Below are 26,122 nucleotides of genomic sequence, written 5' to 3' on the forward strand. Positions count from 1 at the left end.
TGGTCCCAAAAATGTGTCAAAATTGTCCAGTGTGTCCGCCATAATGTCGCAGTCACGAAAAAATCGCTGATCGCCGCCATTAGTAGTAAAAAAAAAAAAAATTAAAAAATTTAAAAAAACGGGGTTGCCATCCGGGCCCCTTAGGCCCCGTACAGACGACCAAACATGTCTGCTGAAACTGGTCTGCGGGCCAGTTTCAGCAGACATGTTCGGTCGTGTGTAGGCCCGAGCGTGCAGGATTCCAGCAAACATTTGCCCACCGGGCCTTTTCCCAGCGGACAAATATTCCTGGACTTGTTTTAAAACAGTCCGCTGGAATCCTGCCTGCTCGGACATGTTCGGTCGTCTGTACAGACCTACCGTACATGTCCGAGCGCCCGCCATCCCTCGCATGCGTTGAACGACTTTGACGCATGCGTGGAAGCATTTAACTGGCAGGCTCGCCCACGTCGCCGCGTCATTGTCGCGGCGACACCACGTCATCGACGCGGCGACACCGCGGACACGCCCCGCGTATTGTTTACGCGCGGCTTTCTGTACGATGGTTAGTACAGCCATCGTACAGAAAGCCCCGGGCAGACATGTACGGTGAAAACGGTCCGGCGGACCGGTTTCATCGTACATGTTTGCTGGTGTGTACACGGCCTTACAGGTGTACTGCCTGTACCCCCTGATGGCGGCCCTGTGGGGAGGAGCCGAGAGAGCTGCCGGGGCACCCCAGAAAATGGCGTTCTGGGCAAAACGAGCTGCACAGTGGAGGTAAGTATGGCATGTTTTTTATTTAAAAACAAATAAAAAACAAACCTATAGTGTCACTTTAATTATAAAAGATAGCCATAAGCTTGTTTTAGCCCTGGTTCACACTGGGCTGCGGGAGTGAAGCCGTGCGAGTTCAGCTGAACTCGCACGATTTCACTCCCGCCGGCAGTCCCGATTTCGGCCGCGATTTAAGAGACATCTGTGCAGGTTTCTGCACAGATGTCTATGTAAATCGCGGCCCGAAATCGCAAAAAGTAGTACAAGAACTACTTTTTGAAATCGGTGCAGCGCCGCAAATGCGGCGTCGCACCGATTAGGACGGCGCCATTGCCGACAATTGGAGGCATTTGAGATGCGATTTCACATGTGAAATCGCATCTCAAATCGAATGAAATCGCACCCAGTGTGAACCTTAGCTTAACCTCTTTAATACTGGGATATTTATAAATGTACCTTGGTAGACAAGGGGCTAATGACAGGCTCAGAAGTTTGGATGAGTTTTGAGAAGAGTTGAACCCTCTGATAAACATTGGTGTCAGGGTCAGTGTCATTGGTGACAAAGTTGCTGATTTGTGACTCCCTTGCAATCTCTATGTCTTGTCTCTACATGTATCTATCAGATATGACACAGCACATTTTAGGTATTTTAACTCAGTTAGCCATTTCAGTCTCTTAAGGCGTACACAGTGTGTGAATGGGGGAGGGTTCAACTCTAATCTTGTTATTGGAATAAAGACCTTTATACAGGGAAGGTCCAGCCAACTATGAGGCTTTTTAAATACAGAAATTCTGCAATGTTCTGCAAGCACTAGATGGTCGGGCACAACAAGGTAAGCATAGCTGGAGTAAATTGCCAGCACAACGCTAAAGGGATTAGGAATCCTGTGTAGAATTTTATGGTCACGCAGTGTTCGATTTTTTTAAGGGATCTGCAATTCATGCTGCAGAAATATGTTGGAGAATGTCTGTTGGTCAACATCTAAATCATTAAGAAAAAAGGGGGACAACCCCAAAGGCTTGTCTAGGTGGGCAAATGCAACAGGCGTGCAGGTACACTATGGGGGTGATTTACTGAAGGAGCCGAGTGTGTTCACTATGGAAGGGTGTTTTCACTTGCATTGGGAATGTGGTGCTAAGAATACCCAATCATGTGCAAGTAAAATTACAAAAAAAAAAAAAAAACATATTTTTTCTTTGCACGTGATTGGGTGATTGAAGTAGCAAAGTTTCAGCTCATTTACTAAGCTAAGAGAAAATTTACCATAGCTCCCAACTGTCCCTGATTTCGTGGGACTGTCCCTGATTTCGAGGGACTGTCCCTGATTTGGAGCAATGTCCCTCTGTCCCTCATGCCTCCTAATTTGTCCCTCATTTTGGTCTGATCTATATAGATGTATATAAAATGCACTTTTTATCTATGAAAAAGTGTTTTCCAGCCCTAAACTTTTCATCTGATTTCTAAATTGCTCCATTTGTAACTTCCAAAAGCCAATATAAAGGAAATGTATTGTTAAGAAAAAAAAGCACTTGTGGGTTTAACCAATCCTGTTTTTTTGCACAATTCTCCTTTAAGGGGGCGTGGACAGGGGTGTGTCCTATGCCTGCATACTTTTGCTGATAGGTGTCCCTCATTCCCATCTCAAAAAGTTGGGAGGTATGAATTTACTAGTAAATCAATCTTATGATGGTCAAGTGTTTGATCACCCTCCTGAGCTATTAAAATCAGGTATTTGCAGCGAAAGGTGTTGTTAGTGCTGTGTTAGTTGGAAAGACATTTCGAGGCCCTTTGACATAGGTGTTCATTTTAGGATGTACTGTATGTCTGTTTTAAGGTAAGAAACATATTGTTTATTAATTCTTTTGTCACCTAGGATACGTTTTTATCTTGTTTGCTCAGACAGATGCTGCTGGGTAGTAACTCTCCTTGTCCAGCAACCAGCTTCCCTACATAGATGAAACCCCTTGCCGACCGCCGCACGCTCTTTCATGTCGGCAAAATGGCACAGACAGGAAAATTTGACGACGTGTGGGCGCGTGCCCCTGCCGCAAGCTCCGGGACCCACGGAGTCGATGTCCGCCGGTGTCCCACGATCGTGTCACGGACCTGCAGACCGGGTGGGATGCCTGTGTAAACAAGGCATCTCCCTGTTCTGCCTAGTGACAGGACAGTGATCATCTGCTCCCTGTCATCGGGGGAGCAGCGATCAGTGTCACAGTAAGCCCAGCCACCACACAGTTAGAATCACTCCCTAGAACACACTTAACCCCTTCCCTAGCAGTGTCATTTACACAGAAATCAGTGGGCTGTGGGAGTGAAGAGTCGAACGAACAGAGCGGGGGGGGGGGGGGGGGTGAGACCTGTTCCCAGTCTATCTGCCACATACACATGGTCGACAGGTAGCCCACGATCGACAGGTTGCCAACCCCCACCCTAGAGTATAGGATTATTATATTATTATTATACAGGATTTATAGAGCACCAACAGTTTACACAGCACCTTACAATATAAAAGGGAGACAATACAGTTACAATAAATTAAAATACAAGGATTAAAAATTGTGCCCCGCTCAGAAGAGCTTACAATCTAATAGGGTGGGGTAGGTGGTACAAAAGATTGTAACTGTGAGGCCCCGTACACACGGTCGTTCCAAAACCGATGAGAGTGGTCCGACGGAACGTTTTCATCGGTTCACCGCTGAAGTGGCCTGAGGGTCTGATGTGCGTACACACCGTTGTTCCAAAAACCGATCGGGTCAGAACGCGGTGACATCAAACACACGACACGCTGAATAAAACAAAGTTCAATGCTTTCAAGCATGCGACAACTTGATTCTGAGCATGCGCGGGTTTTGAACCAATGCTTTTCTGTACTAACCATCGGTTTGGACCGATCGGGCAGCGGTCCATTGGTTCGGTTTTGAAGCATGTTTTAAAATTTTGGACCGAAGGAAAACAGACCGATAGGCTACACACACGGTCGGTTTGGACTGATGAAACTGAACCTCGGTCCATTCTCATCGGTTTTGCCCGACTGTGTGTACGGGGCCTGAGTAATGAGCTGATGGAAGTGGTTAAAAGATTAGTTGGAGGTGTGATAGGCTTCCCTGAAGAGATGAGTTTTCAGAGATTACCTGAAGGCAGCAAGAGTAGGAGATAGCCGGACAGGTTAAGGTTAGAGAGTTCCAGAGTATGGGAGAGGCTCTGGAGAAATCCTGAAGATGAGCATGGGAGGGGGTAACAAGGGAGCTGGAGAGTAGGAGGTCTTGAGAGGAGTATAGAGGGCGGTTTGGGTTATATTTGGAAACAAAATTGGTGATGTAGCTTGGAGCACAGTTGTCAATGGCTTTGTAGGTTGTTGTTAGTATTTAATTTGCTTGGCGATCGGGAGCCAGTGGAGTGATTGGCGGAGAGGGGTGGCAGACACTGAGAGTTTGGTAAGGTGGATAAGTCTGGCAGCAGCATTCATGATAGACAGAAGAGGGGATAGCCTATGGAGAGGCAGGCCAATGAGAAGGGAGTTGCAATAGTCAAGGCGAGAGATAACAAGAGAGTGAATGAGGATCTTGGTGGTTTCATTTGTTAAAAAAGGGGTGAATTTTAGAGATGTTATGGAGGTGACGTCTACAAGCTTTCAACATCGATTGGTATTGGGGCTAAAAGAACAGGTCAGAGTCTAGGATTACACCTAGTACCCTGACATGAGGAGAGAGATTAATGGTTGCGTTATTGATTTTGATGGAAAAGTTAGAGGGGAGCATAGGTGGGGGGGGGGGATATATACAAATGTAAAGCATCTGTGGTGTAGCGCTATACCCCCACTCCTTTGTGTGTAATAAAAAATAAAATATAAAAAAATAAAAATTACAATCCAAACTATAATACACCTCCCCACTAAAGGGTATTCGTGATCTATCCCATATGCGAGTGCCTTAAATAACTGCTAGAAACTCCCCTCAGGGACTAAAAGCAATAACGTGATTTAATACAACTAAATATTGGTGCACTATAAAACACCTCCTCTAAAAAATACGTAGTTAAGCACCGAAACTGCAAAATACAAATAGCCAGATTCACAAAGAGTTACACCGGCGTATCAGTAGATACGCCGACGTAACTCGGAATCTAAGCTGTCGTAAGTTTAAGTGTATGCTCAAACTGAGATACACTTAAACCTAGCTAAGATACGACGGCCTGCGCCGTCGTATCTTAGGGTGCAATTTTTCCACTGTCCGCTAGGTGCCGCTTCCGTTGAGTTCGGCGTAGAATATGTAAATGACTAGATACGCCAATTCATGAACGTACGTGCGCCCGTCGCAGTAAAGATACGCCGTTTACGTAAGGCGTTTTCTGGCATAAAGTTAGTCGAACAAATAGCTGGCCTAGTCAATGTTAAGTATGGCCGTCGTTCCCGCGCCGAAATTTGAAAATTTTACGCCGTTTGCGTAAGTCGTCCGTGAATGGGGCTGGACGTAATTTACGTTCACGTCGAAACCAATACGTCCTTGCGGCATACTTTGGAGCAATGCACACCGGGATATGTACACGGACGGCGAATGCGCCGTTTGTAAAAACGTCAATCTCGTCGGGTCACCAATAATTTACATAAAACACGCCCCCCCATCCTCATTTGAATTAGGCGCGCTTACGCCGGCCCCATTTACGCTACGCCGCCGTAACTTAGGAGGCAAGTGCTTTGTGAATACAGCACTTGCCTCTCAGACTTACGGCGGCGTAGTGTAAATACGATACGCCGCCTCAAAGATGCGCCCGGCTACCTGAATCCAGCTAAAAGACTCTTTCCCAATCATGTAAACGTGGTGCCACTTATGTTTCCCCCTCCAGGACTATTATTGTCTCCTTGATAAAATAGCCTGGCTATTTTTGCGATTTATTTTTATTTTTAATTTTTTCATTTATCGTTTTTTTTTTTTCTGTTTCATCCTGTATTTTTTCTTCTATTGATTATATATTTTCCATTATTTTTATTTTTATATTTTTTATTATTGGATTTATTTTCCCTGCATTTTCTATGTGATAATGTATTCTGTTTGTATTTTATTCTTTCACAAATCCTGTTATATACACCTTTTACTTGTTGATGTTTACATAGTTTGTTTAATTGCTATTATCCTCACTATTATTATTATTATTTTTCATATTTTTTTTTTATTTATTTATTCATTCTCCCTCCACTTTCTTTTCTTGATGTTGATATTGTTTAGTTTTCCATCAGTAACACATTTGAACAAGCATCTCTGATTTGTGCACATGTGATTACAATGTAGCCATTCCATCTTTTAATTGTTGCCATCACAGCCTGCCAGTAGACTTTGGATTTGGAATGTTTTACTTCCCTGATCACTTTGTATCAGGGGTGTTACTCCATCCCTAGTTTTCCTTCCATCCGGCACGCTGTCAATCTGCCTTGTCGCCTCTGCCACATGCTTTGGGGCTTATGGGGGGATATTTCAACGAGCGCGGGTAGCCTGCGGGGGGGTAGCTGAAGAAGAGGAGTGCCTGCTGTGACCCCACTTTTATAGGAGACCGTAGTCCTCTGAGTGCTGTCCTTGGGACTGAGCAAGTCAAGCAGAAGCAGCAGAGACTTCTGGCATCCAGACCAACTCTTCACCTATCAGCTGGCCACACAGTGATCTGGACACTGCGGCTGCTCACCCATCCTTTCCTTGTGGCCGTGTTGTGTGTTGAGTTGGCTCTTTCTCCTCCTGGACTATATGCACTTTTTTTTACATATTTTTTTGTGTGAGTATATAATATGTATATAATATGTTATTTTTAACAACATTCCTTTTTATTCCCCCAGAGGTCTGCACTGTTTTCTCCCTTCCCTTGCTTTTGTCTTCAAAAAGACACCCTCATGCCACGTACACAAATATTCGATGTGAGATTTTGGTCGGATATTCCGACCGTGTGTAGGCTCCATCGGACATTTGCTGTTTGAGAGCTGGTTCTCAATTTTTTCCGACAACAAAAGTTATTTTCGGAAATCCTGATCGTCTGTATTCAATTCCGACTCACAAAAATCCTACGCATGCTCGGAATCATTGAACTTCATTTTTCTCGTCTCGTCGTAGTCTTGTACGTCACCGCGTTCTTGACGTTCGGAATTTCCTACAACATTTGTGTGACTGTGTATGCAAGACAAGTTTGAGTGAACAATCCGTCGGGGGGGGGGGGGGGAAAAATCCACGGTTTTGTTGTTGGAATGTCCGATCGTGTGTACGTGGCATTAGACTGTTCTATTCCAGCCAGTGGAAATGGAGAACATACTGTGTGCCTGGCTGTGTGTACACCAATCATGGGTAAAATAATACATTTTTATGCCACATCCTTGATTTTATGTATTATTGTATCTACAGCTAACTCAACTCTCTGATGTTACATAGTAGGTGATGTCGAAAAACTACACAAGTCCAACCTATGTGTGTGATTATATGTCAGAATTACCTTGTATATCCCTGTATGTTGTGGTCGTTCAGGTGTTCCTCTAATAGTTTTTTTAAATTATCGATGACCTCCACTGAGAGCACTGCCTTTGGAAGGGGATTCCACATCCTGGCCGCTCTATGTAGTTTAAGGTTAACCGCTTAAGGACCAGCGCACAACAATATACGTCGGCAGAATGACACGGCTGGGCAGATGGACGTACCTGTATGTCCCCTTTAAGATGCGGCATTGTGGGTGCGTGCATTTTATAGCACTGATCGCTGTATCAATGACCATGGTCCCAAAAATGGCGTCAAAAGTGTCCTATGTGTCTGCCATAATGTCGCAGTCACAATAAAAATCGCTGATCACTACTAGTAAAAAAATATATATATATATATATTAATAAAAAATGCCATAAAACGATCCCCTATTTTGTAGACGCTATAACGTTTGCGCAAACCAATCAATAAACGCTTATTGTGATTTATTTTACTTTTTTTCCCGCAAAAAATATGTAGAATATGTATCGGCCTAAACTGAGGGGGAAAAAAATAGTTTTTTTTATATATTTTTTGGGGATATTTATTATAGTAACAAATATAGCTTTTTTAAAAAATCGCAGAGGTGATCTAATACCACCAAAAGAAAGCTCTATTTGTGGGGGAAATAAATATGTAAATTTTGTTTGTGAGCCACGTCGCACGGCAACGCAATTGTCAGTTAAAGCGACGCAGTGCCAAATCGCAAAAAGTTCTCCGGTCTTTGGCCAGCTAAATGGTCTGGGTTTTAAGTGGTTAAACCTATTTTCTTCTAATTTTAAAGGGGAGTTCCAGCCATTTGTATGTTTATTAAAAGTCAGCAGCAACAAAAAGTGTAGCTGCTGGCTTTTAATAAACAGGCACTTACCTGCTCCAGCGCTCCAGCGACGCGCCGGCCGGGGCTCCGCTCCTCTCCCCCCCCCTCCCCGGCCGGCGTCTTCATCTTCAGTGTGGGCACCCGGCCGTGACAGCTTTCGGCTTCACGGCCGGGCACCCACTGCGCATGCGCGAGCGGCGCGGCACTGCGCATGCGCGAGCGGCGCGGCCCGTCGCCGCGCCCTGTAATTGGCCAGGAGATCGCCTAGGACCTGTGACGTGTCCTAGGCGATCGCCTACAGCAGCCACTTCCTGAAGGCGACTAAGCTTAGTCGCCTACAGGAAGGAGGAAGTGGGACAGGAAGTCCCACTCGTGCTGAAGCCCCCACTCCCCCCCCAAAAAAATTACATGCCAAATGTGGCATGTAAGGGGGAGAGAAGTGGGTTAAGAGGAAGTTCCAAATTTGGGTGGAACTCCTCTTTAATGAGTGGCCACGTGTCTTGTTAAACTCCCTTCTGCAATAACGTTTTATCCCTATTGTGGGGTCACCAGTGCAGTATTTGTAAATTTAAATCCTATCCCCTCTCAAGCATCTCTTCTCCAGAGAGAATAAGTTCAGTGCTCGCAACCTTTCCTCTTAACTAATATCCTCCACACCCTTTATTAGATTTTTTGCCCTTCTTTGCACTCGCTCCTTTTCCAGTACATCCCTCCTGAGGACTGGTGCCCAGAACTGGATAACATACTCCAGGTGCAGCCAGACCAGAGTCTTGTAAAGTGGGAGAATTATCATTTTATCTCTGGAGTTAATGCCCTTTTTAATGCATGCCAATATTCTGTTTGCTTTGTTAGCAGCAACTTGGCATTGCATGCCATTGTATGCCATTATCTATTAGGACCCCTAGTGAGTAGATTGCATTCATATTTTTGTCACCCAAATACATTATTTAAAAATGTTCTACATTTAACCTCATGTATTATGAGCTTTAGATGTAATAATTTAGCAGGGGTTCTTTGAGACTTGACAATTAATTCAAGGGTTCCTCTGTTGAAGGGTTTTATAAGGCTGGTACAGTATATGCAAATGACTAATTTTGACATCTAGTGTTGTGTTGTTTTTGCATTATAGTGGTCCTGACAACTCTCCGTGGCTACAATGGAGCTCGGAGGAGCAGGAACTCTGCTCTTGGCAGTCTGTGTCACAGCTCTCATATTCCTCATGACATGGATTAACAGCAATAAGAGGAAGAATATGCCTCCCGGACCCACTCCTCTTCCTTTCATTGGGAACATTCTACAGGTGAACAGTAAAGAGCTGCCACAGTCACTCCTAAAGGTGAGCACAGTTTGGTACTTAAAACCAGGGAGCGCAATCGGCTATATTGTATGGCCCAACTGAGAAACCTCTTGCCGCCAAATAACGCATATGTGCAACAGCAAAGCGGATGGGCTTAACACCCACATGTCACACATATGAGTCCAGGAGCGGCAGAGGTTTCTGTGCAGAAAGTGCATTCCCAGAACAGTGATCAAGCTACCGTGAATCCCCGAAAATAAGCCCTACCCCAAATATAAGACCTAGTGTGATTATTGGGGAGGGATGCAATATAAGCTCTACCCCGAAAATAAGCCCTAGTAAAGTAAATGAAAAAACTGTGGTCTGTTTTGTAGGACGATCGTACTGTATGGAGTGCAGTATGTTTCCCCTTGTGACTGTATTATAAAATACTTTATTAGCAGCCACTGCTGACCCGCCGGAGGTTTTCTTCTTTCCTCCTCGCTGACATCTGCAGCCCCTCCCTCTTCAGTGCACGGAGCGGGCTGATGTCACTGGGGATCTTGTGTCTTCCCCATTCTCTTCTCCTCTAGCTGATGTCTGTGGCCTCTCCAGATTCAGTGCATGGAGCGGGCTGACGTCGGCGGGGGTCTCGGGTCTTCCCCCTCCTCTTCTACTCCCAGCTGATGTCTGTGGCTCCTCCCTCTTCAGTGCACGGAGCGGGCTGACATGAGCAGGGATCTCAGCACGAAAAAGAGCAGATTGTGCCGTCCTATCTTAGGGTGCAATATTTAGGCTGGCCGCTAGGTGGCGCTTCCATTGCGGTCGGTGTAGAATATGTAAATCACTAGATACGCCTATTCACGAACGTACGCCCGGCCGATGCAGTACAGATACGCCGTTTACGTAACGCTTTATCAGGCCTAAAGTTATTCCATCTAACAGATGGAATAGTAATGTTAAAGTATGGCCGCCGTTCCCGCTTCGAAAATTTTACGTTGTTTGAGTAAGTCGTCTGTGAATAGGGATTTACGTCCACGTCAAAATGAAAAGGCCCGTGCGGCGGACTTGGCTGCAATGCACACTGGGAAATGTAGGCGCCCGGCACATGCGCAGTTAAAAAAAAAAACGTCCATCACGTCGGGTCAAGCCTCATTATCATAAAACATGCCCCCTCAGACAAATTTGAATTAGGCGCCCTTACGCCCGCCCGCTTTAGGCTACGCCGCCGTAACTTAGCAGGCAAGTACTTTGAGAATCAAGTACTTGCCTCGCTAACTTACGGCGGCGTAGCCTAAACACGCTAAGCTACGCCGCCGCAAAGTTGCGGCAATCTCTCTGAATTTAGCTACAAGTGTGCGACCAGGGGAGCTGTAAAAAAGGCATTCTCCATGAGACAATGGGAGACACACTGCACCTTATACCAGTGTGATCCTTTTAAAATGTATGTAATCCGTTTTATAAAAGGACTTTAGCCAAGATGTTTTTAAAAAGATGTTGAAAATGTACTCCTGACCTGACATGGGGAGGTGGGGGAGAGAGAGAACACAGGGGACACAGGAAGTTTAAAAAAAAATAAAAAATAAATGTATTGTTTTATTCCAGGATTTTTAGAACATACTGTAGAGAGGGGTAAATGACACAGCACAAGCATTGTGCTTTAAAGGAACAGGATTTTTTTTATGGTTACAACTACGGTACTTTGTCATTGTACTACATACCGTAAATAAATAAGCCCTACCCTGAAAATAAGCCCCAGTGTGTTTTTTGTAGACAAAATTAATATAAGACCCGGTCTTATTTTCAGGGAAACACGGTATCAAAGACAGCGATCGGTCGTTACTACAGATCTGGCTCCCATTTATATGACCACCAAGACAGCCATTCACAGTGGTCATGTGATCGGACAACCTTTCCTGCCCTCCGAGCATTAAGAGCCTGTTATAAGCTTCCCGCCTGGCCTATAGCAGAATGATGGCTGGGCGGTGGTTTTGCCATCCTGGATGAATTATGATCTGCATGCTTCTCTCTGCTGCTCTGTTTTCTGTAAATGGTAATGGCTCTGAAGCCTTGTGATGCTTTTGGTCTTTAAAATCCAGCTCCAACTTTTTTTATAGTGTAGAGAGGGTAAAAGTCACAACTTTAGATCCCAAGTTTGTATTGCTACCTTTTATACTTATTGGGGAGATGTCCCTTCACTTCCTGTCACAGTGACAACAGAACAGTAAATAAGAGGGTTCAGTTGTTATCTGGACTAAAAAGCGACAAAGAACAAAAACTTTACAGAGGCTCTAACTCCTCCATCTCCATAATCCTATTAAATTGATGTAATTGCATTGTTGTTTTCCCTTCACATTCTGTTCTTGTGGCAACTGGTCATTGGGACTGGAAGTAAGGGTAACACACCCATTGGGAATTTCCAAACTGCCATTCAGGTATCCCCCTCCCCAAAAAAATGATTTTTCATTCTGCTATAGGCTGTGCAGGAATTAGTTAAATATAGTGTCTGTGGGGTCCCCTTAGTCTGCCTGTGAAGTGACACATCTATAGCATGCAAAGAACATGCTGCAGCAAAAATGAAACATGTTGGACACCAAGTGCTGTAATGTCGTGCAGCAGGAAACCCCCAATTCCCTACACACTAGCTCCAAGCTAGTGTTTAGTTTTGCACTCAGAACTTGGCCATGAGACAAAAAGGTAGGTATAATGTAAAGAGAGTGCAGCACATGCGATACCAGTTGTAAAGTGTAGGTGTGCCCTGAAGACAAAGTTTGCCACACAGCCATCAGTGTAACAGAAGCTGCCCTGGTATAAATAGAGGAGGTATTAGAAAGTCATACGCTTGGGCGGGCATACACATGTATATAATATGTGTGTGTATGTATATACTGTTATATATTCTCTCTCGTTGCATATCTGAGTGCGGGATCCCCCTTGCATCATGGTCCCCAGAAAGCCCCCCTTACTTTAGGGTCCCAAGAGAGCCCCCCCTTCCAGAGGTTCCCCTGTACCTGGCTGGTCTCCGCTGTGCACCTTGGACCCCCAGCACATCTCTGTACCCACCCCCCCTACCACCTGGGGGGAGGTGGGAGGCAGCGATCTGCAGCTCTATGGTGTCCATGGGTGGCAGGATCTCCCTGGGTGGGGCTTGTAGTTCTCTTTCCGACTGTATCCACTGGAGAGGGGAAGGGCCTCAAACTCAGGCATGTATCGGCAACAGTGTAGAAGCAGAGTGACTCACTAAAGAGTGAAGCTGATACATTCAGAGAGAGAGAACTACAAGCACCAAGGAGATCTCGCGGGCACCATAGAGCTGCCGATCGCGGCTTCCCACTGCATGTTAAAAGGACAGCCAGGGGTGCAAGGGGAAATGCCAGGTCTAGGGGGGGGCACTCACAGTAGCAGAATGACAGGGCCCAGACGCAAGTGCAAATGCAGCGCCCCCCCTATACTTCCGCCACTGCTCTGTGGCAGTCACCACTGTCACGCTCATTGGTGATCCCACTTAAGTGGATGACAGCATTGATAGTGAGGCAGTGATCTAGAGCTCTTCTTAAATAGAGCCAGAAATAAATTCTGCAATTATGTGATCGTTCCTTACCTCCTGGCACTAGAGAACTCTTACAGAAAAAGAACTGTCCTTTGTACTGGGCTCCCAGTAGCAATTTCGGGGGAGACAGTTAATATTGAACATCATATTGAACATCATATATCATTATATTTATAATCTCTTGCTGGGTCAGTCTGGTGGAACTACAGTGTGGGAAGTGGTGAGATAATAATAGTGCACACACAGGCTAGGGAGAGTTAGGACATGTGACGAACAAGGTTCCTGACAAGTAGGGACAGTTTAGGGTGACATGGGAAAAGTGTGTGTGCCACTCAGGCTCGATAGGGAGGGGGTATATAGACAGTGCGTCCACAACTCCTGCTAGAGTGCTGACAGGAGGTGGAGCCCGTCCTGGCTCCTGCAAGAGTTCAAGGAAAGAAGGGTGACCCCTAGAAGTCGCACATCTATGGTGTTCTACTACGATGAATGAAGTGGCAACCTCAGCCTGGACTTCAACCAGACCACGCCCTCAACATGTTTCACTCCGCCCCCGGAGCTTATTCATGGTGAAACGCATTGGTGGCATGGTCTGGTCAGATCCAGGCTGAGGTTGCCACTCCATTCATCTTAGTAGGACACCATAGATGTGCGACTTCCAAGGGTCACCCTTCTTTCCAGGGACGGTTTAGGGATGGTCCAGAAAAACCCTGAATGCTATTGCAAGCTTTGAGAAGGATCCTGTTCAAACCTGCAACTGGTTTTGAACTTTTGAAGTGCCATAATAAACCACTAAATGTATTTAGTGATACAAATAAAAATAAAAAATCTACATTGAGTTCTAATACAATGGTTGAAGTGACAGGCCTGAATGAGGGTTGTGTCTCCGACAGGTATACAAATAAGCAGCCGGTGAACTGTTGATATTCACCTATGCCCTCAGCAGAAGTTTGCAATACTAGCATTATCAACAAGTTTGTTCCACCAGGGATGATGTAACCAGACCAGCAATCGTGAGAGATGAAAAACAGACTCCACTCTGCCTGAGTCATTCCCAACTAGGGCGGAAACGACTAATGGATTAATCGACAACTCATCGATTATAAAATTAGTATTACCATTTTCATAATCGATTAATAGGGCAGTAACATAATGGGGTTAAAAAAAAAAAAAAAAATGGGCCTTTTATAGTACAAAAAGAGCAAATCGCTATTGTAAATATTACTTTCACCATCACTCAGTAAAAAATGAACCCCTTACAGTAGCGATTATTTGCTCTTTTTGTACTAATGTTAGTTTTTTTAACCCCATTATGTTACTAAACATCTCAGGCCTGGGTCACATGTCTGTGTTTTCTGGTGTTTTTTGCAGAAACACTCTACAGTTCATTTACATGGTTTCCTATTGGACACGTTCACATGTATGATTCTTTTCAGCTGTGTATTCGGAAAGGGCAAGGACTTTTTTTTTTTTTTTTTAAAGCAAAACGGTACTATGTTTAGTTTTTTTTGTTCAATATACTTCAACGGAGAAGCTACAGAAAAGCATGTAATGCATTTTTGCAGCAATTTGTGTTTTTTAATCTGCCCAACAACAAATTGGCCCCCAAAAAATGTAAAAAATGCAAATCGCCGCAAAATTCCTTTTTTTTTTTTTTTTTCCAAAGGTTATTAATCGAAACAATCGGCCAACTAATCGATTATGAAAATAATCGTTACTTGCAGCCCTATTCCCAACCCAGATCAAAACGCAGCCAAGTCTGGAAATTTACTGTAACGGCACCCAAAATACGAAAGGGGTTAACGCCATTTGGGATATTCCCTTTCCAAACACAAGGCAGCTACTGACACTCCAGTCAGGCGAACGAGACCCATAATAATAATTCCCCCCTAATAACGAGACACGGCTCTGTTTTTAGGTTTCCAGCAGGTCTGACAATCTTTATTGAGAAAGAAGGCTCTTGTATACACCAAAAGAATACTGCAGTAACCAAATGAACAATGACCCAACTCCACCCACAACATCACACAATGGTTACATAACGAGCCCCCAATACACAGTATTCTGAGTGTCAATACATCCCTTAGCAGACAACAGGTGAGTTAATTAACTAATCCCTTTACAGCTTAAATTACTACTATGCATGACCTTTTAGTTTCCCAGACTGGCTGTCTGCTAACTTACAATACACATTATCATAAATACACCTTCACACAATTACAGGGTCAATTGGCACAAGCCACAATTGGATGCAGAACAGTCACACTAGAATGAGTCACTCCTGGAAGATATTGGGGATACACATTACAGACCCATTTTAAAGCGATCCAAGACATATTCTGAATGTCCCTTATTGTCTGGCTCATACTTTCTAAGAGCTTCTGATTTACACAGGCCCTCCCGTTACATTTACCTTCTCTAGCAAAAAGCTAACCGCTGCACTTCTAGTACACTAGAGGGCGCTACACTTACTTCTTGTTGGTACTCTAGAACAGAGAGTGCAGTGTCCAAGTGTTGACAAGACAGCAATGAAAAGAAAACTGAGGCTCTAAACTCCCACCCCTTATTTTACGTAAAAAATTCAAACCGTTTTGGCTCTTACACTTTTATTAACTTGTAGGGCTATTTGAGAGGAGTTTGGTATCTGAATCAAAAATGATCTGGATTCTGGCACACTCCTTATACAAGTGAGTTGTGAGTGAATTGGAAGTACATGGAGATGGAGTTTGCATGGATTTTTTTTTTAATATTGCTGCTGCACATTAAACTTTAATTGGAGACAAATATACTTGATGAGACTGTATAATGATGAAACGGCACTCATGTTCATGTTATCAAAAATATTTGATAACATGAAGTGGGCCAAGTCTACTACCATGATAATTAAAGTAGAGTCATCTAATCTTATGCAATTTTTCTTGTAGCTTGCCAAGGTTCATGGAGATGTATATACTGTCCAACTGGGGACCAGGACAATCGTTGTCCTCCATGGCTACGATACTGTGAAAGAGGCTCTAGTGGATAACGCTGATGTCTTCAGTGACAGGGGGGGTATACCCACAATACAAATGCTTTTTAAAAATTATGGTGAGTACAACACAGTTAATGTAATTTAGAGTACCATAGAATGGATAGAATCTATCTGGATGGCATTAAATCTAGACTCCAGGTAAATCCACAGATGATACACATATAAGGGAGCTGTTTTACCTGTCAAAGTAAGGCGGCGACCTGGTCGCCCGGTCACACTTTCACTAAACTTTACAAGTTGATGTGAGTGCATCTTCGGATGCTTCTTCGGCCGCAAAGTTTTGCAGGCGGCTGTTTAGAGTTACAACTCCTCAGTTGAGGAGCTCTGTTTTGTTTTGGGGTGAAGTTGAATTTTATGCTTCCCACCCCCCATTTTGACACTGCTTTGGGACGTCCCACTATGTCAAGATTAAGGCTGTGTCCATCCATGAACGAAAGAGAAAATAGGATTTAATGCTCACCATAAAATCTTTCTGAGTTCATGGATGGACACCGCATCCACCCATCTTTGTCTGTACTGCTTGCTACAAACTGAATTGTTTGGTGCAGGCTGAGGGGATATAGTCAGTGGGACCGCACCCTGGGCGGGGCGGTTCTGCTTTGAAGTTAACACTTCTGCCTAGTCACTCCTAAAGATAGGTTAATCCCACTATGTCAAAATTAAGGTCATCCATCCATGAACTCTGAGAAAGATTTTACGGTGAGCATAAAATCCTATTTTTTTTTTTTCATCGTTTTGTACTTCTGTGGCCCATGTGCAGCCAACAGCGGGACTAAAGCTCGCTGTCGGCTGATGTCACTGAGCTGGTCCAGGCTTTGGAGAGATCCCAGCTTTTACGCATGGACCGGCAGCTGACTCAGCACGCCGCTAAGAGCCTGAATTAAGCAGCTCCCGTCCCTTCCGCAACCCACTTCTGGTTCTCTACTCAGTGAAGACCGGCAACCAAACGATCAGTGGTCGTTGGGCTGGCAGGGGACAGATGCCAACAACAAAAGCCTGGGGAATTCCAAGGAAAAACCAAGCCTACTTACAGACCAGCTTGCAGACAACCAATTAACCTGTCTAACACTATGCATTAAAAACAGGGGTTTAGTCCATACGCAAACCCAATGCGTGAGCCACAGAGCCACATCACGGCACCCTTGAATCTGTGGTCCTAACGCTAAACTATGCGTGTCCCCACAATGGAGGCACATCCATTCTGATGGATAGATGAGGACAGGTGGACTGAAAGGGAGCCACCCCTTCTTAAAGGTACAAGAGCACACCAAACACCCAGCATGTAGCTCAATGGCTGTAAAGGTGTTGGTGCGTTGCTGGACCAATACAAACACCAATGTGATATGAAAAACAAACTTGTCCACCGCCCTTATCTATAGCTGGCCATCACAGTATCTTCCCTCCCTGTCAGAGCCCTGCTATACTGGGACTGCAAGAAGCTGATACAAACCCACCCCCCATTTTGACACTGCTTTGGGACGTCCCACTATGTCAAGATTAAGGCTGTGTCCATCCATGAACGAAAGAGAAATTCCATTTACGCTGCTTGCAGTAAAAATACTTATACTGGTAACAACACCTATAATGATATTTATTGATGATTACAGAGCTGTATTAATTTGTCTTTTATATCTACCTGGTGTGTTGGTCCATAGGACTTATATTCAGTAATGGGGAGCGTTGGAAAGTGTTGCGTCGTTTCACTTTGGCCACCCTGAGGAACTTTGGAATGGGGAAAAGGAGCATTGAGGAAAGAATCCAAGAAGAATCCCAATACCTCATTGAAGAGTTTAAGGACAATAAAGGTCAGTTAAAGGGAATGAACTGTACAGTATGTATGGTTTTGTACATATTACCTTTAATATAGTCATAACTGAACTGCATTTACCTAGCAACAGTATATAAAGATGGTCATAGCTTGCTATCACAGTCCCCATTTCATCAGACTTGGCAGTGATTGATGGGGGGGGGGGGGGGGGGATGATGGCTGACAAAGTTGGGGCAACAGATGAATATGTGTAAATGTTATTCTCCTACTAGACCCAGGGTGCCCTCTTCTAGGTCACTGAACACATGCTCTGATATTGACATGAGGATGTGTTCAAGTCCTCAGACAGGGATAGAAGTTGCTGTGATTTCTCTTTCAATCCTGCTGAGGCATTTCCTCTTTTCCTTCATTACAAGTTGTGGGGATGCTCTCTACTGCACTCTGATCACACTAGGCATCCAAATAATTCGTAATTAAAACCATCTCTGAGTGGGAGTGCAGGAATATGTCAGTGCTCAGATTAAGCCGACTGTAGTAAAGAGAAGCGCTTGTCCGCTGAAAAGCTCTCAACTTGGCAAACAATGGTGAATTCCTGGCCTCCTTCAGCTATTAGCTGGAATATTCCCTGACTTACAGCTGAACAAAAACAAAGGGGCGGGGCATGCTGGCTGTTGTCAGTACCCAAATACGGCAATCAATGCCCATATTTTGATTGACAGGAATAACATGGGAGGCAGACTTATGCCGCTTACACACGGTTGGATTTTCCGACAAGAAAAGTTCGATTTGAGCTTTTGGTTGGAAATTCCGACCGTGAGTAGTCTCCATCTGACTTTTTTTGTCGGAATTTCCGACAGCAAAAATTTGAGAGCTGGTTCTCAATTTTTCTGACGGGAAAAGTTTTTTTCAGAAATTCCGATGGTCTGTATGCAATTCCAACGCGCACAAAAACACGCATGCTTGGAATCAATTTGACGCATGCTCGGAATCATTGAACTTAATTTTTCTTGGCTCGTTGTAGTGTTGTACGTCACCGCGTTCTGGACAATCTGAATTTTGTGTGACCGTGTGTATGCAACACAAGTTTGAGCCAACATTCCATCGGAAAAAAATCCACGATTTTCTTGTCGGAATTTCCGATCGTGTGTACGCGTCGTAAAAGGATAAGTTCACATTTTAGAACACTCATATTTAGGGTGTAACATGTACTTGTTCCACTCCCTTATCCCTTCATTTCCCCTCTGTGTGACAGTTGGAGAGGGATCCTCTCTTTGCATCCGCTCAACCCGCACAGCAGTGTCATTCATTTACAGGAATATGTGAATGGAAAAACTGGAGAGGCCATCTGTCACTGTGGCAGACGGACTTGTAGATTGAATAAACTGTAGGTGTGCTGATCAGCATGTCCATCACTGAAAATGACATGGTACAAGCAGGGCTGGACTGGGACAAAAATTTGGCCGGGGCAAAGAATCAGTTCGGTGCTCCCGGGACAAGTTTAGGCAGAAGTGAGAAACTCCCAGGCCATAGCTGTTGAGTCAGCTGTCTGACCCCTTCCCCATGCTCCTCTGTCGCCCCCCCTGCTCCTCTGGTCCTCCCCCTGATTCTCTGTTACCCCCAGGTGAGCGCTGCAGGAAGGGAGAGGAGGTGAGCTCTGCGGGGAGGGAGAGACAGAGGAGCGGAGGGGGGCAGCGGTTCGCTGTCACTGAACCTGGCCCACTGAGCCATCGGCCCACCGGGAAACTCCCTGTAGTCCCAATGGCCAGTCCATCCCTGGGTACAAGCTCCTATTCTCGGCATCCCTTTCGGCTTTCGGGCTCTGCCCATTACACAACTAAACTCCAGGGTCACTATTCCTGTTGGGTAGGCAGAGCCCAATGAGGGATTCTGCGAGACTAGTTTGCCATCAGATCCACCACCCTTGTAGCTAACAGCAGGTGGCAGTAGGTGGATTCCATAGCTGCTATTGGGCTAAATAGTAGCTATGGAATCGTTCCACTGACATTTGCTGTCAATCGAAAGGATGGAGAACCAGAAGAGGAACTAGTCTCTGAGTTCCTCATCAGCATCCGCCTACCCTAAAACAAAACTTGTTGGTCATGTGCCTGTCCATGTGCAACCAGGCAGGGAGCTCAGCTTTACTAGGCTGCACTGAGGATGAATTGTCTGGTATAGACACTCCAACCTCAGTACTGGCCTCCAGGCAACAGATGTATGCACCTGTTTTCGACTTTAGCATTAAAATAATGTTGCATTGATTTTAGGTTCACCTTGTGACCCTACTTACCCTTTGACATTGGCCGTGTCCAACATGATCTGCTCCATTGTCTTTGGTGAACGCTTCGACTATGAAGATAAGACTTTTCTTCATCTTCTTGAAACACTAAAAGAAATATTTAAGTTGGTGAACTCAGCAGCTGTGCAGGTAAGATCATTTTGTTGACCTTTTTAGTAAATTTAAAAAGTCTGCATGAATGTATTCATGACATGTCACAATATACAAAAACCATATAATTTTTCAGAAAAGTTCCTTTTATTAATAAAATGCAGCCTTTGAACTCCAGTCAAGTGACTTTGCTTAGGCTGAAATAATAGATCAGTCTGTCGCCATACATTGTACATTTGTAACAGGTTTCTAGGTGAGTTTGCAACAGCACTCATTTACTTTTATTTTTTTTCCAACAAGTCCATGGGCATCGTAATTGTCGATGGACTTATTACCATATTATATCTGTTTGCCTTCTGGAGGGTCAGGCAGGATATTTTTTCCCTCTGCTGGGGGAAATTGAATCGTGCTTTATTTTGTGTGGGGGTGTTTTTTTATTTTTTTTTGTTTTTTTTTGCCTACCTGTGGATCCACTGTGGGTATAAAATTGTGTATATAGATACGTCTATTTTTTTTTTTTTTAATGATTAAACTAGATGGACTGTGTCCTATGTGGGTGGGAGGGGCTGTACCTGCCCCCCCCCCCCCCCTACTAATAATAAAGTTCAAAAAAAGCATAAGAGCTGAATGCAGTGTGAAGTAATACTGCCAACATCCCAAATATTTAGAACAAACAATATGTAGCGCATGTTTCCCATGTTTAGAACAGTCTCTGCTCAATAAGTCATTTCTAAAGGAAGGCTATTCATGAATTGTCGGTCCCGGCAATACAGATCAAAGTCATTGGGGGAAAAAACGGCACCGAACCAAAAAATAAATAAAAAAGCATGGGGGTCGCCCCCAAATTCCATATCGGGCCCTTCAGGTCTGGTATGGATATTAAGGGGAACCACCCGCGCCATTTAAAAAATGGCGTGGAGGAGTCGTCCCCCCTCCCCCAAAATCCATACCAGACCCTTATCCGAGCACGCAACCTGGCAAGCCGCAGGAAAAGAGGGGGGGAGAACGAGAGAGAGCCCCTTCCTGAACCGCACCAGGCCACATGCCCTCAACATGGGGAGGATGTCCCCATGTTGATGGGGACAAGGGCCTCACCCCTACAACCCTTGCCTGGTGGTTGTGGGAGTCTGCGGGTGGGGGGCTTATCAGAATTTGGAAGACCCCTTTAACAAAGGGGACCCCCAGATCCTGCCCCCCACTATGTGAATTGGTAAGGGGTACATTGTACAATTGGACCACCACTCCTCTGACATCTATGGAGTCTGCAGAGAAACAATGGGCCAGATCCACGAAGCGCGGCGCTTCTCTCCGTCCGACTTAGTGTATCTCAGATACACTACGCCACCGTAACTTACTTTTTTTTTTTTTTTTTTTTTATCCTCAAAGATTTCCCGCCGTAATTTACGGCGGCGTAGTGTAACTTAGGCGGCGTAAGGGCGCGCAATTCAAATGTATGTGATGGGGGCGTGTTTTATGTTAATATGTCGTGACCCGACGTAAATTTTTTTTTTTTTTGAACGGCGCATGTGCCGTCCATGGGGGTATCCCAGTGCGCATGCTCGAAATTAAACTGGAACAAGCCAATGCTCACGACGGTGACATCATTCTACGCAAAGCCCTATTCGCGAACGACTTACGCAAACGACGTAACATTTTCCAAATTCGAAAGGGGACGACGGCCATACTTAACATAGGATACGCCTCATATAGCAGGGGTAACTATACGCCGGAAAAAGCCGAACGCAAACGACGTAAAAAAATGCACCGGCCGGACGTACGTTCGTAGATCGCCATATCTAGCTAATTTGCATGTTCGACGCGGAATTCGACGGAAACGCCTCCTAGTGGCGTAAATATGCATCTACGATCCAACGGCGTTCTAAGACGTACGCCTGTCGGATCGAGCCCAGATTCCGTCTTATCTTGTTTTGTGGATACAAAACATAGATACGCCGGCGTAATTCGTTTGAGGATCTGGCCCAATGTTCCTCTCAGTCCCCATTCCATCTGTACAATGGGTCGGTCGGTGTGTGTTATCACAAGGAGATTGTGTCAGATGTGTACATTTTGGCCATATCCATCAAGGTAGGACACAATTTAACCTCCATTTTGCATGTGGTGCTGGCCACTGTACAGATGGAATGGAGACTGAGAGAACATTGGGCCAAATCCTCAAAAGGGATACGCAGGCGGAACTGCTGTTCAGCCTGCGTATCCCTGTGCCTATCTTTGGAACTGATCCTCAGAATCAGTTTTCCAAAGATAGGCAGAATTAGAATTAGTAAAATTAGGGATGCTTTTACAAGGTGTAAACTAGTAACACCTTGTAAAAACATACCTTTTTTTCGATCGCCGCTATTTTTTTTTAAATTTCAAATTTTATTTTTCGCCGCGTAACTTTTTTTTTTCCCGACGCAACTTTATTGTCCCGTCGCAATCCACAAAGCCCGACGTAACGTAATTTCGCGCGCTGCCCGTCGGGAAAAATGACGTCACACGCATGCGCAGAACGTCCGGCGCGGGAGCGCGCCTCATTTAAATTGTCATCGCCCCCTGGATGAGAAGACCGCCTTGCGACGGAGGCACTTAAGTTACACAGTAACTAAGTAAAATTTCTAGGTAAGTGCTTTGTGGATCGGGCACTTAGGTAGAAATTTTCCACCAGTGTAACTGTAACTTCTAAAAGTTAAGTTAGGCAGGTTTTTTGAGGATTTGCCCCATTGTTTCTCTGCAGACTCTGTAGATGTCCTTTTGTTCCCAACACATTACCCAGTCCATATCAGTATAGATATTAGACATGTGCACAGAATTTTTTTTCATTTTTTTTTTGTTCTGTTTCGTATCGTTCCGTAGGTTCGTTTCCGTTCGTTTTTCGTAAGACGCCCGTTTTCCTGTTCGTTCCGGTTCGTTTTTCGTACGACGAGATTTTTCCGTATTCCGATCGTTTCGTATTTTCGTTACCGTTTTATTTTCGTACATGCGGGATGGTTCATTATTCTGTTTAATTCATGTTCGTTACTTGTTAGACAATAATTTTCGTGAATTTTCGTCAATGATTTGCATTCTGTGTTTTGGATTCCTTTTTCTGTTCGTGTTTTCGGTCGTGTGTTCGTGTGACATCTATGACAATTTGTTGTGGATGTCATGTGGGCATGCGACTGAAGATACGAACAGAAAAAGGATTTTCGTCATTTTGTACTTTCGTAAATATACTGCGGGGATTCGCGGCACTTTCAACATGCAGCTCATCCATATTAACGATTGTTAAGCCCCATACACTTGGTCAGACTTTTTTAACAACAAACATAAAAACGATCGTTTTCCGTTCGTTCTCAGAAAATTTGTTCGTTTTTAAACTCCATCAGAAAACCATTTTTGGGTTCAAAAGTCTGGCCAACTGATCTCCCTTCAGATGAAAATCCACAGAAAAGTTTATTTGGCTTTACTGTACTACTCAGCACAAAAGAGAAGCTGCTTCACTAACTACACTCACTGCCCATTCAAAAAAAACGAAAATGACATCTATAATAAAAGATTTCTATTCTGTATTTTGGGTCCTTTTTCTTTTGGTGTTTTCGGTCGTGTGTTCGTGTGACATCTGTGGCAAAAGATTTGCATTCTGTTGAATCCAAAATACAAACAGAAAAAAGGAATTCAAAATACAGGGTGCGGGTCTTTTGTTGTGGATGTCGTGTGAGCATACGACTGAGGGTGCGAACAGAGAAGGGATTCAAACAAGATACAGAATGCAAATCTTTTGTTGTGGATGTTTTGTGAACATGCGGCTGAGGATACGAGCAGAGAAGGGATTCAAACAGGATACAGAATGCAAATCTTTTGTTATAGATGTAATTTTTGTTCTTTTGCCGTTTTCGTTTTGTCGTATTTTCGTCGGATCGTTCGTTCGTATTTGCGGTTCTTCGTTATGCGGCTCATTCGTAATCCTGTCGTTTTCGTATTTTGGTGCTTTATTTTTTTCGTATGTACACATTATTCTGCGGGTACGAAAATGAACATTTTCGTACGAAAATAACATTCGTACGAACGGGAATGCACATATCTAATAGATATCCAGCATATTTGTCCCAATTGAGATCTGATGTGTTTGCTATACATTTTCTAGAGAACAGTTCCTCAAGTTTCCATATGTATTGCTTGTAGGCCAGTCTTATCCTATTCTAAATATGTTTTCTTGTTTGTTTGTTTTTTCCCTGACAGTTGCTCAATAGTTTCCCAAGTGTTTTCTCTCGTCTCCCTGGACCACATCAGAAACTTTTCAAGAACATGGGCAAGATACAAGCCTTCGTTTTGGAGAAAGTGAAAGAACACCAGAAGACTTTGGACAAAGACTGTCCCCGGGATTATATAGACTGCTTCCTTATAAAGATGGAGGAGGTAAAGATAGATACACTCTCATAGCTTTTATGGAAGTGGATTGATTCTTAATGTGGTGCAAACCCAGAATTAAAATAAAATAGACACTGTAATAAATTACACTTTAAATTGGCATCCCTATAAATAGGTCTTCATGCCTAGGGATGAGATGGACTTGCCAGTCACATGACCACTGTGATTGGCTGTCACAGTGGTCACATGATTGTGAGCCTGTCCCACAAGCTCCCAATCATGGCAAGAGCCTGAGAGCTGTCTGCACGCAGGTCACTGTGCTGGGAACATGCCCCCAGCGCAGAAAACTCAGCCATCCATTGACAGTGAAGCCCACCCTCTCTGCTGCAGCATACATGCATTACATGGGAGGCACAAAGGTTAAATGTTATGGATGCATTTTTTTATTTTTTTCACCTGGTGATTTAGTCCATAACGCACTTTCTATCATGGGGTGTGTCCACTCTGGATGGACAAGCAACAGAGCCACCCTTGGACAGAAGCATTGTCAACTGGTGGAGAGGGTAGTGTTGCATACACTAGCAGATTTGCATGGACTTGAAAAAACAGACTTGCTGGCTGAATCAATAGGTGAAAATTAAAGGGGGTTGTAAAGGTACAATGTATTTATTTTTCCTAAATAGCTTCCTTTACCTTCACTTACCTCATCCTTTGATTTTGCTTTTAAATGTCATTATTTCTTCTGAGAAATCCTCACTTCCTGTTCTTCTGTCTGTAACTACACACCGTAATGCAAGGCTTTCTCCCTGGTGTGGAGTGTCGTGCTCGCCCCCTCCCTTGGACTGCAGGAGAGTCTGGACGCCCACTAACACACAGCTCCTTTCTCTATCTGCAACATAGAGAGCATCCTGACTCTCCTGTAGTCCAAGGGAGGGGGCGAGCACGACACTCCACACCAGGGAGAAAGCCTTGCATTACTGTGTGGAGTTACAGACAGAAAAACAGGAAGTGAGAATTTCTCAGAAGGAGGACTTGAACTAAGGTAAAGGAAGCTATTGCAGATAGGAGATTGCATTAGGAACTGGTATATTACCGTATTTATCGGGGTATAGCGCGCAACCCTCTAATGTGGACCCGCAATTCCTGTAAAAAAAAAACATTTTAGTACTTACAGTTTTGGTGTCTTGCGCGACATCCATCGGCGGCCTCGTCGGGTCCGGCGTCCGTCTGCGGCTTCGGTGGTGTCCTCCCGGCTTCTCCCGCACTGTCTCCCCGTTGAATCGCCGTTTTCCGCGCTCAGTTTGAACGCCTCCACCGACGTATACCGAGTTCAGTACACTCGGCTACATTCGGCCAGGCTCGGCTTCGCTCGTGCTCACGCTCTGTGACGTTTATGTGTGAGCACGAGCGAATCCGAGCCTGGCCGAATGTAGCCGAGTGTAGTGCACTCGGTATACGTCGGCGCAGGCATTCCAACACAGCACGGGAGGCGGGTATCGGCGTATATATCGCGCACCCACGATTTTCCCCTTATTTTAAGGGGAAAAAAGTGCGCGGTATACGCCGATAAATACGGTAAATCTTTATTTTTTGGATTTAACACCGCTTTAAGTGGACCTTTTTAGTAATTTACTACAATACACTGTTGCAAAACATTTTTAACATCCTATCATCATTTCTAAAACTAAAAAAACAAAGTCTGGAA

General features: G+C 44.5%; 1 protein-coding gene across 1 annotated transcript in view; it reads left to right on the top strand.

Moving 5' to 3' along the window:
- Positions 1–1,480: 1,480 nt before the first annotated feature.
- Positions 1,481–26,122, top strand: part of LOC120913344 (cytochrome P450 2C19-like) — a 36,298-nt gene continuing 11,656 nt past the window's right edge. The window contains exons 1-6 of the mRNA XM_040323215.1: positions 1,481–1,589; positions 9,192–9,398; positions 15,810–15,972; positions 17,572–17,721; positions 19,949–20,109; positions 24,289–24,465. Of these exons, the coding sequence (XP_040179149.1) occupies positions 9,219–9,398; positions 15,810–15,972; positions 17,572–17,721; positions 19,949–20,109; positions 24,289–24,465 (831 nt within the window). The 5' untranslated portion in view covers positions 1,481–1,589; positions 9,192–9,218. The remainder of the gene's footprint in view (positions 1,590–9,191; positions 9,399–15,809; positions 15,973–17,571; positions 17,722–19,948; positions 20,110–24,288; positions 24,466–26,122) is intronic.

This window comes from Rana temporaria, chromosome 9 (assembly GCF_905171775.1).
Source record: "Rana temporaria chromosome 9, aRanTem1.1, whole genome shotgun sequence".
NCBI lineage: Eukaryota > Metazoa > Chordata > Amphibia > Anura > Ranidae > Rana > Rana temporaria.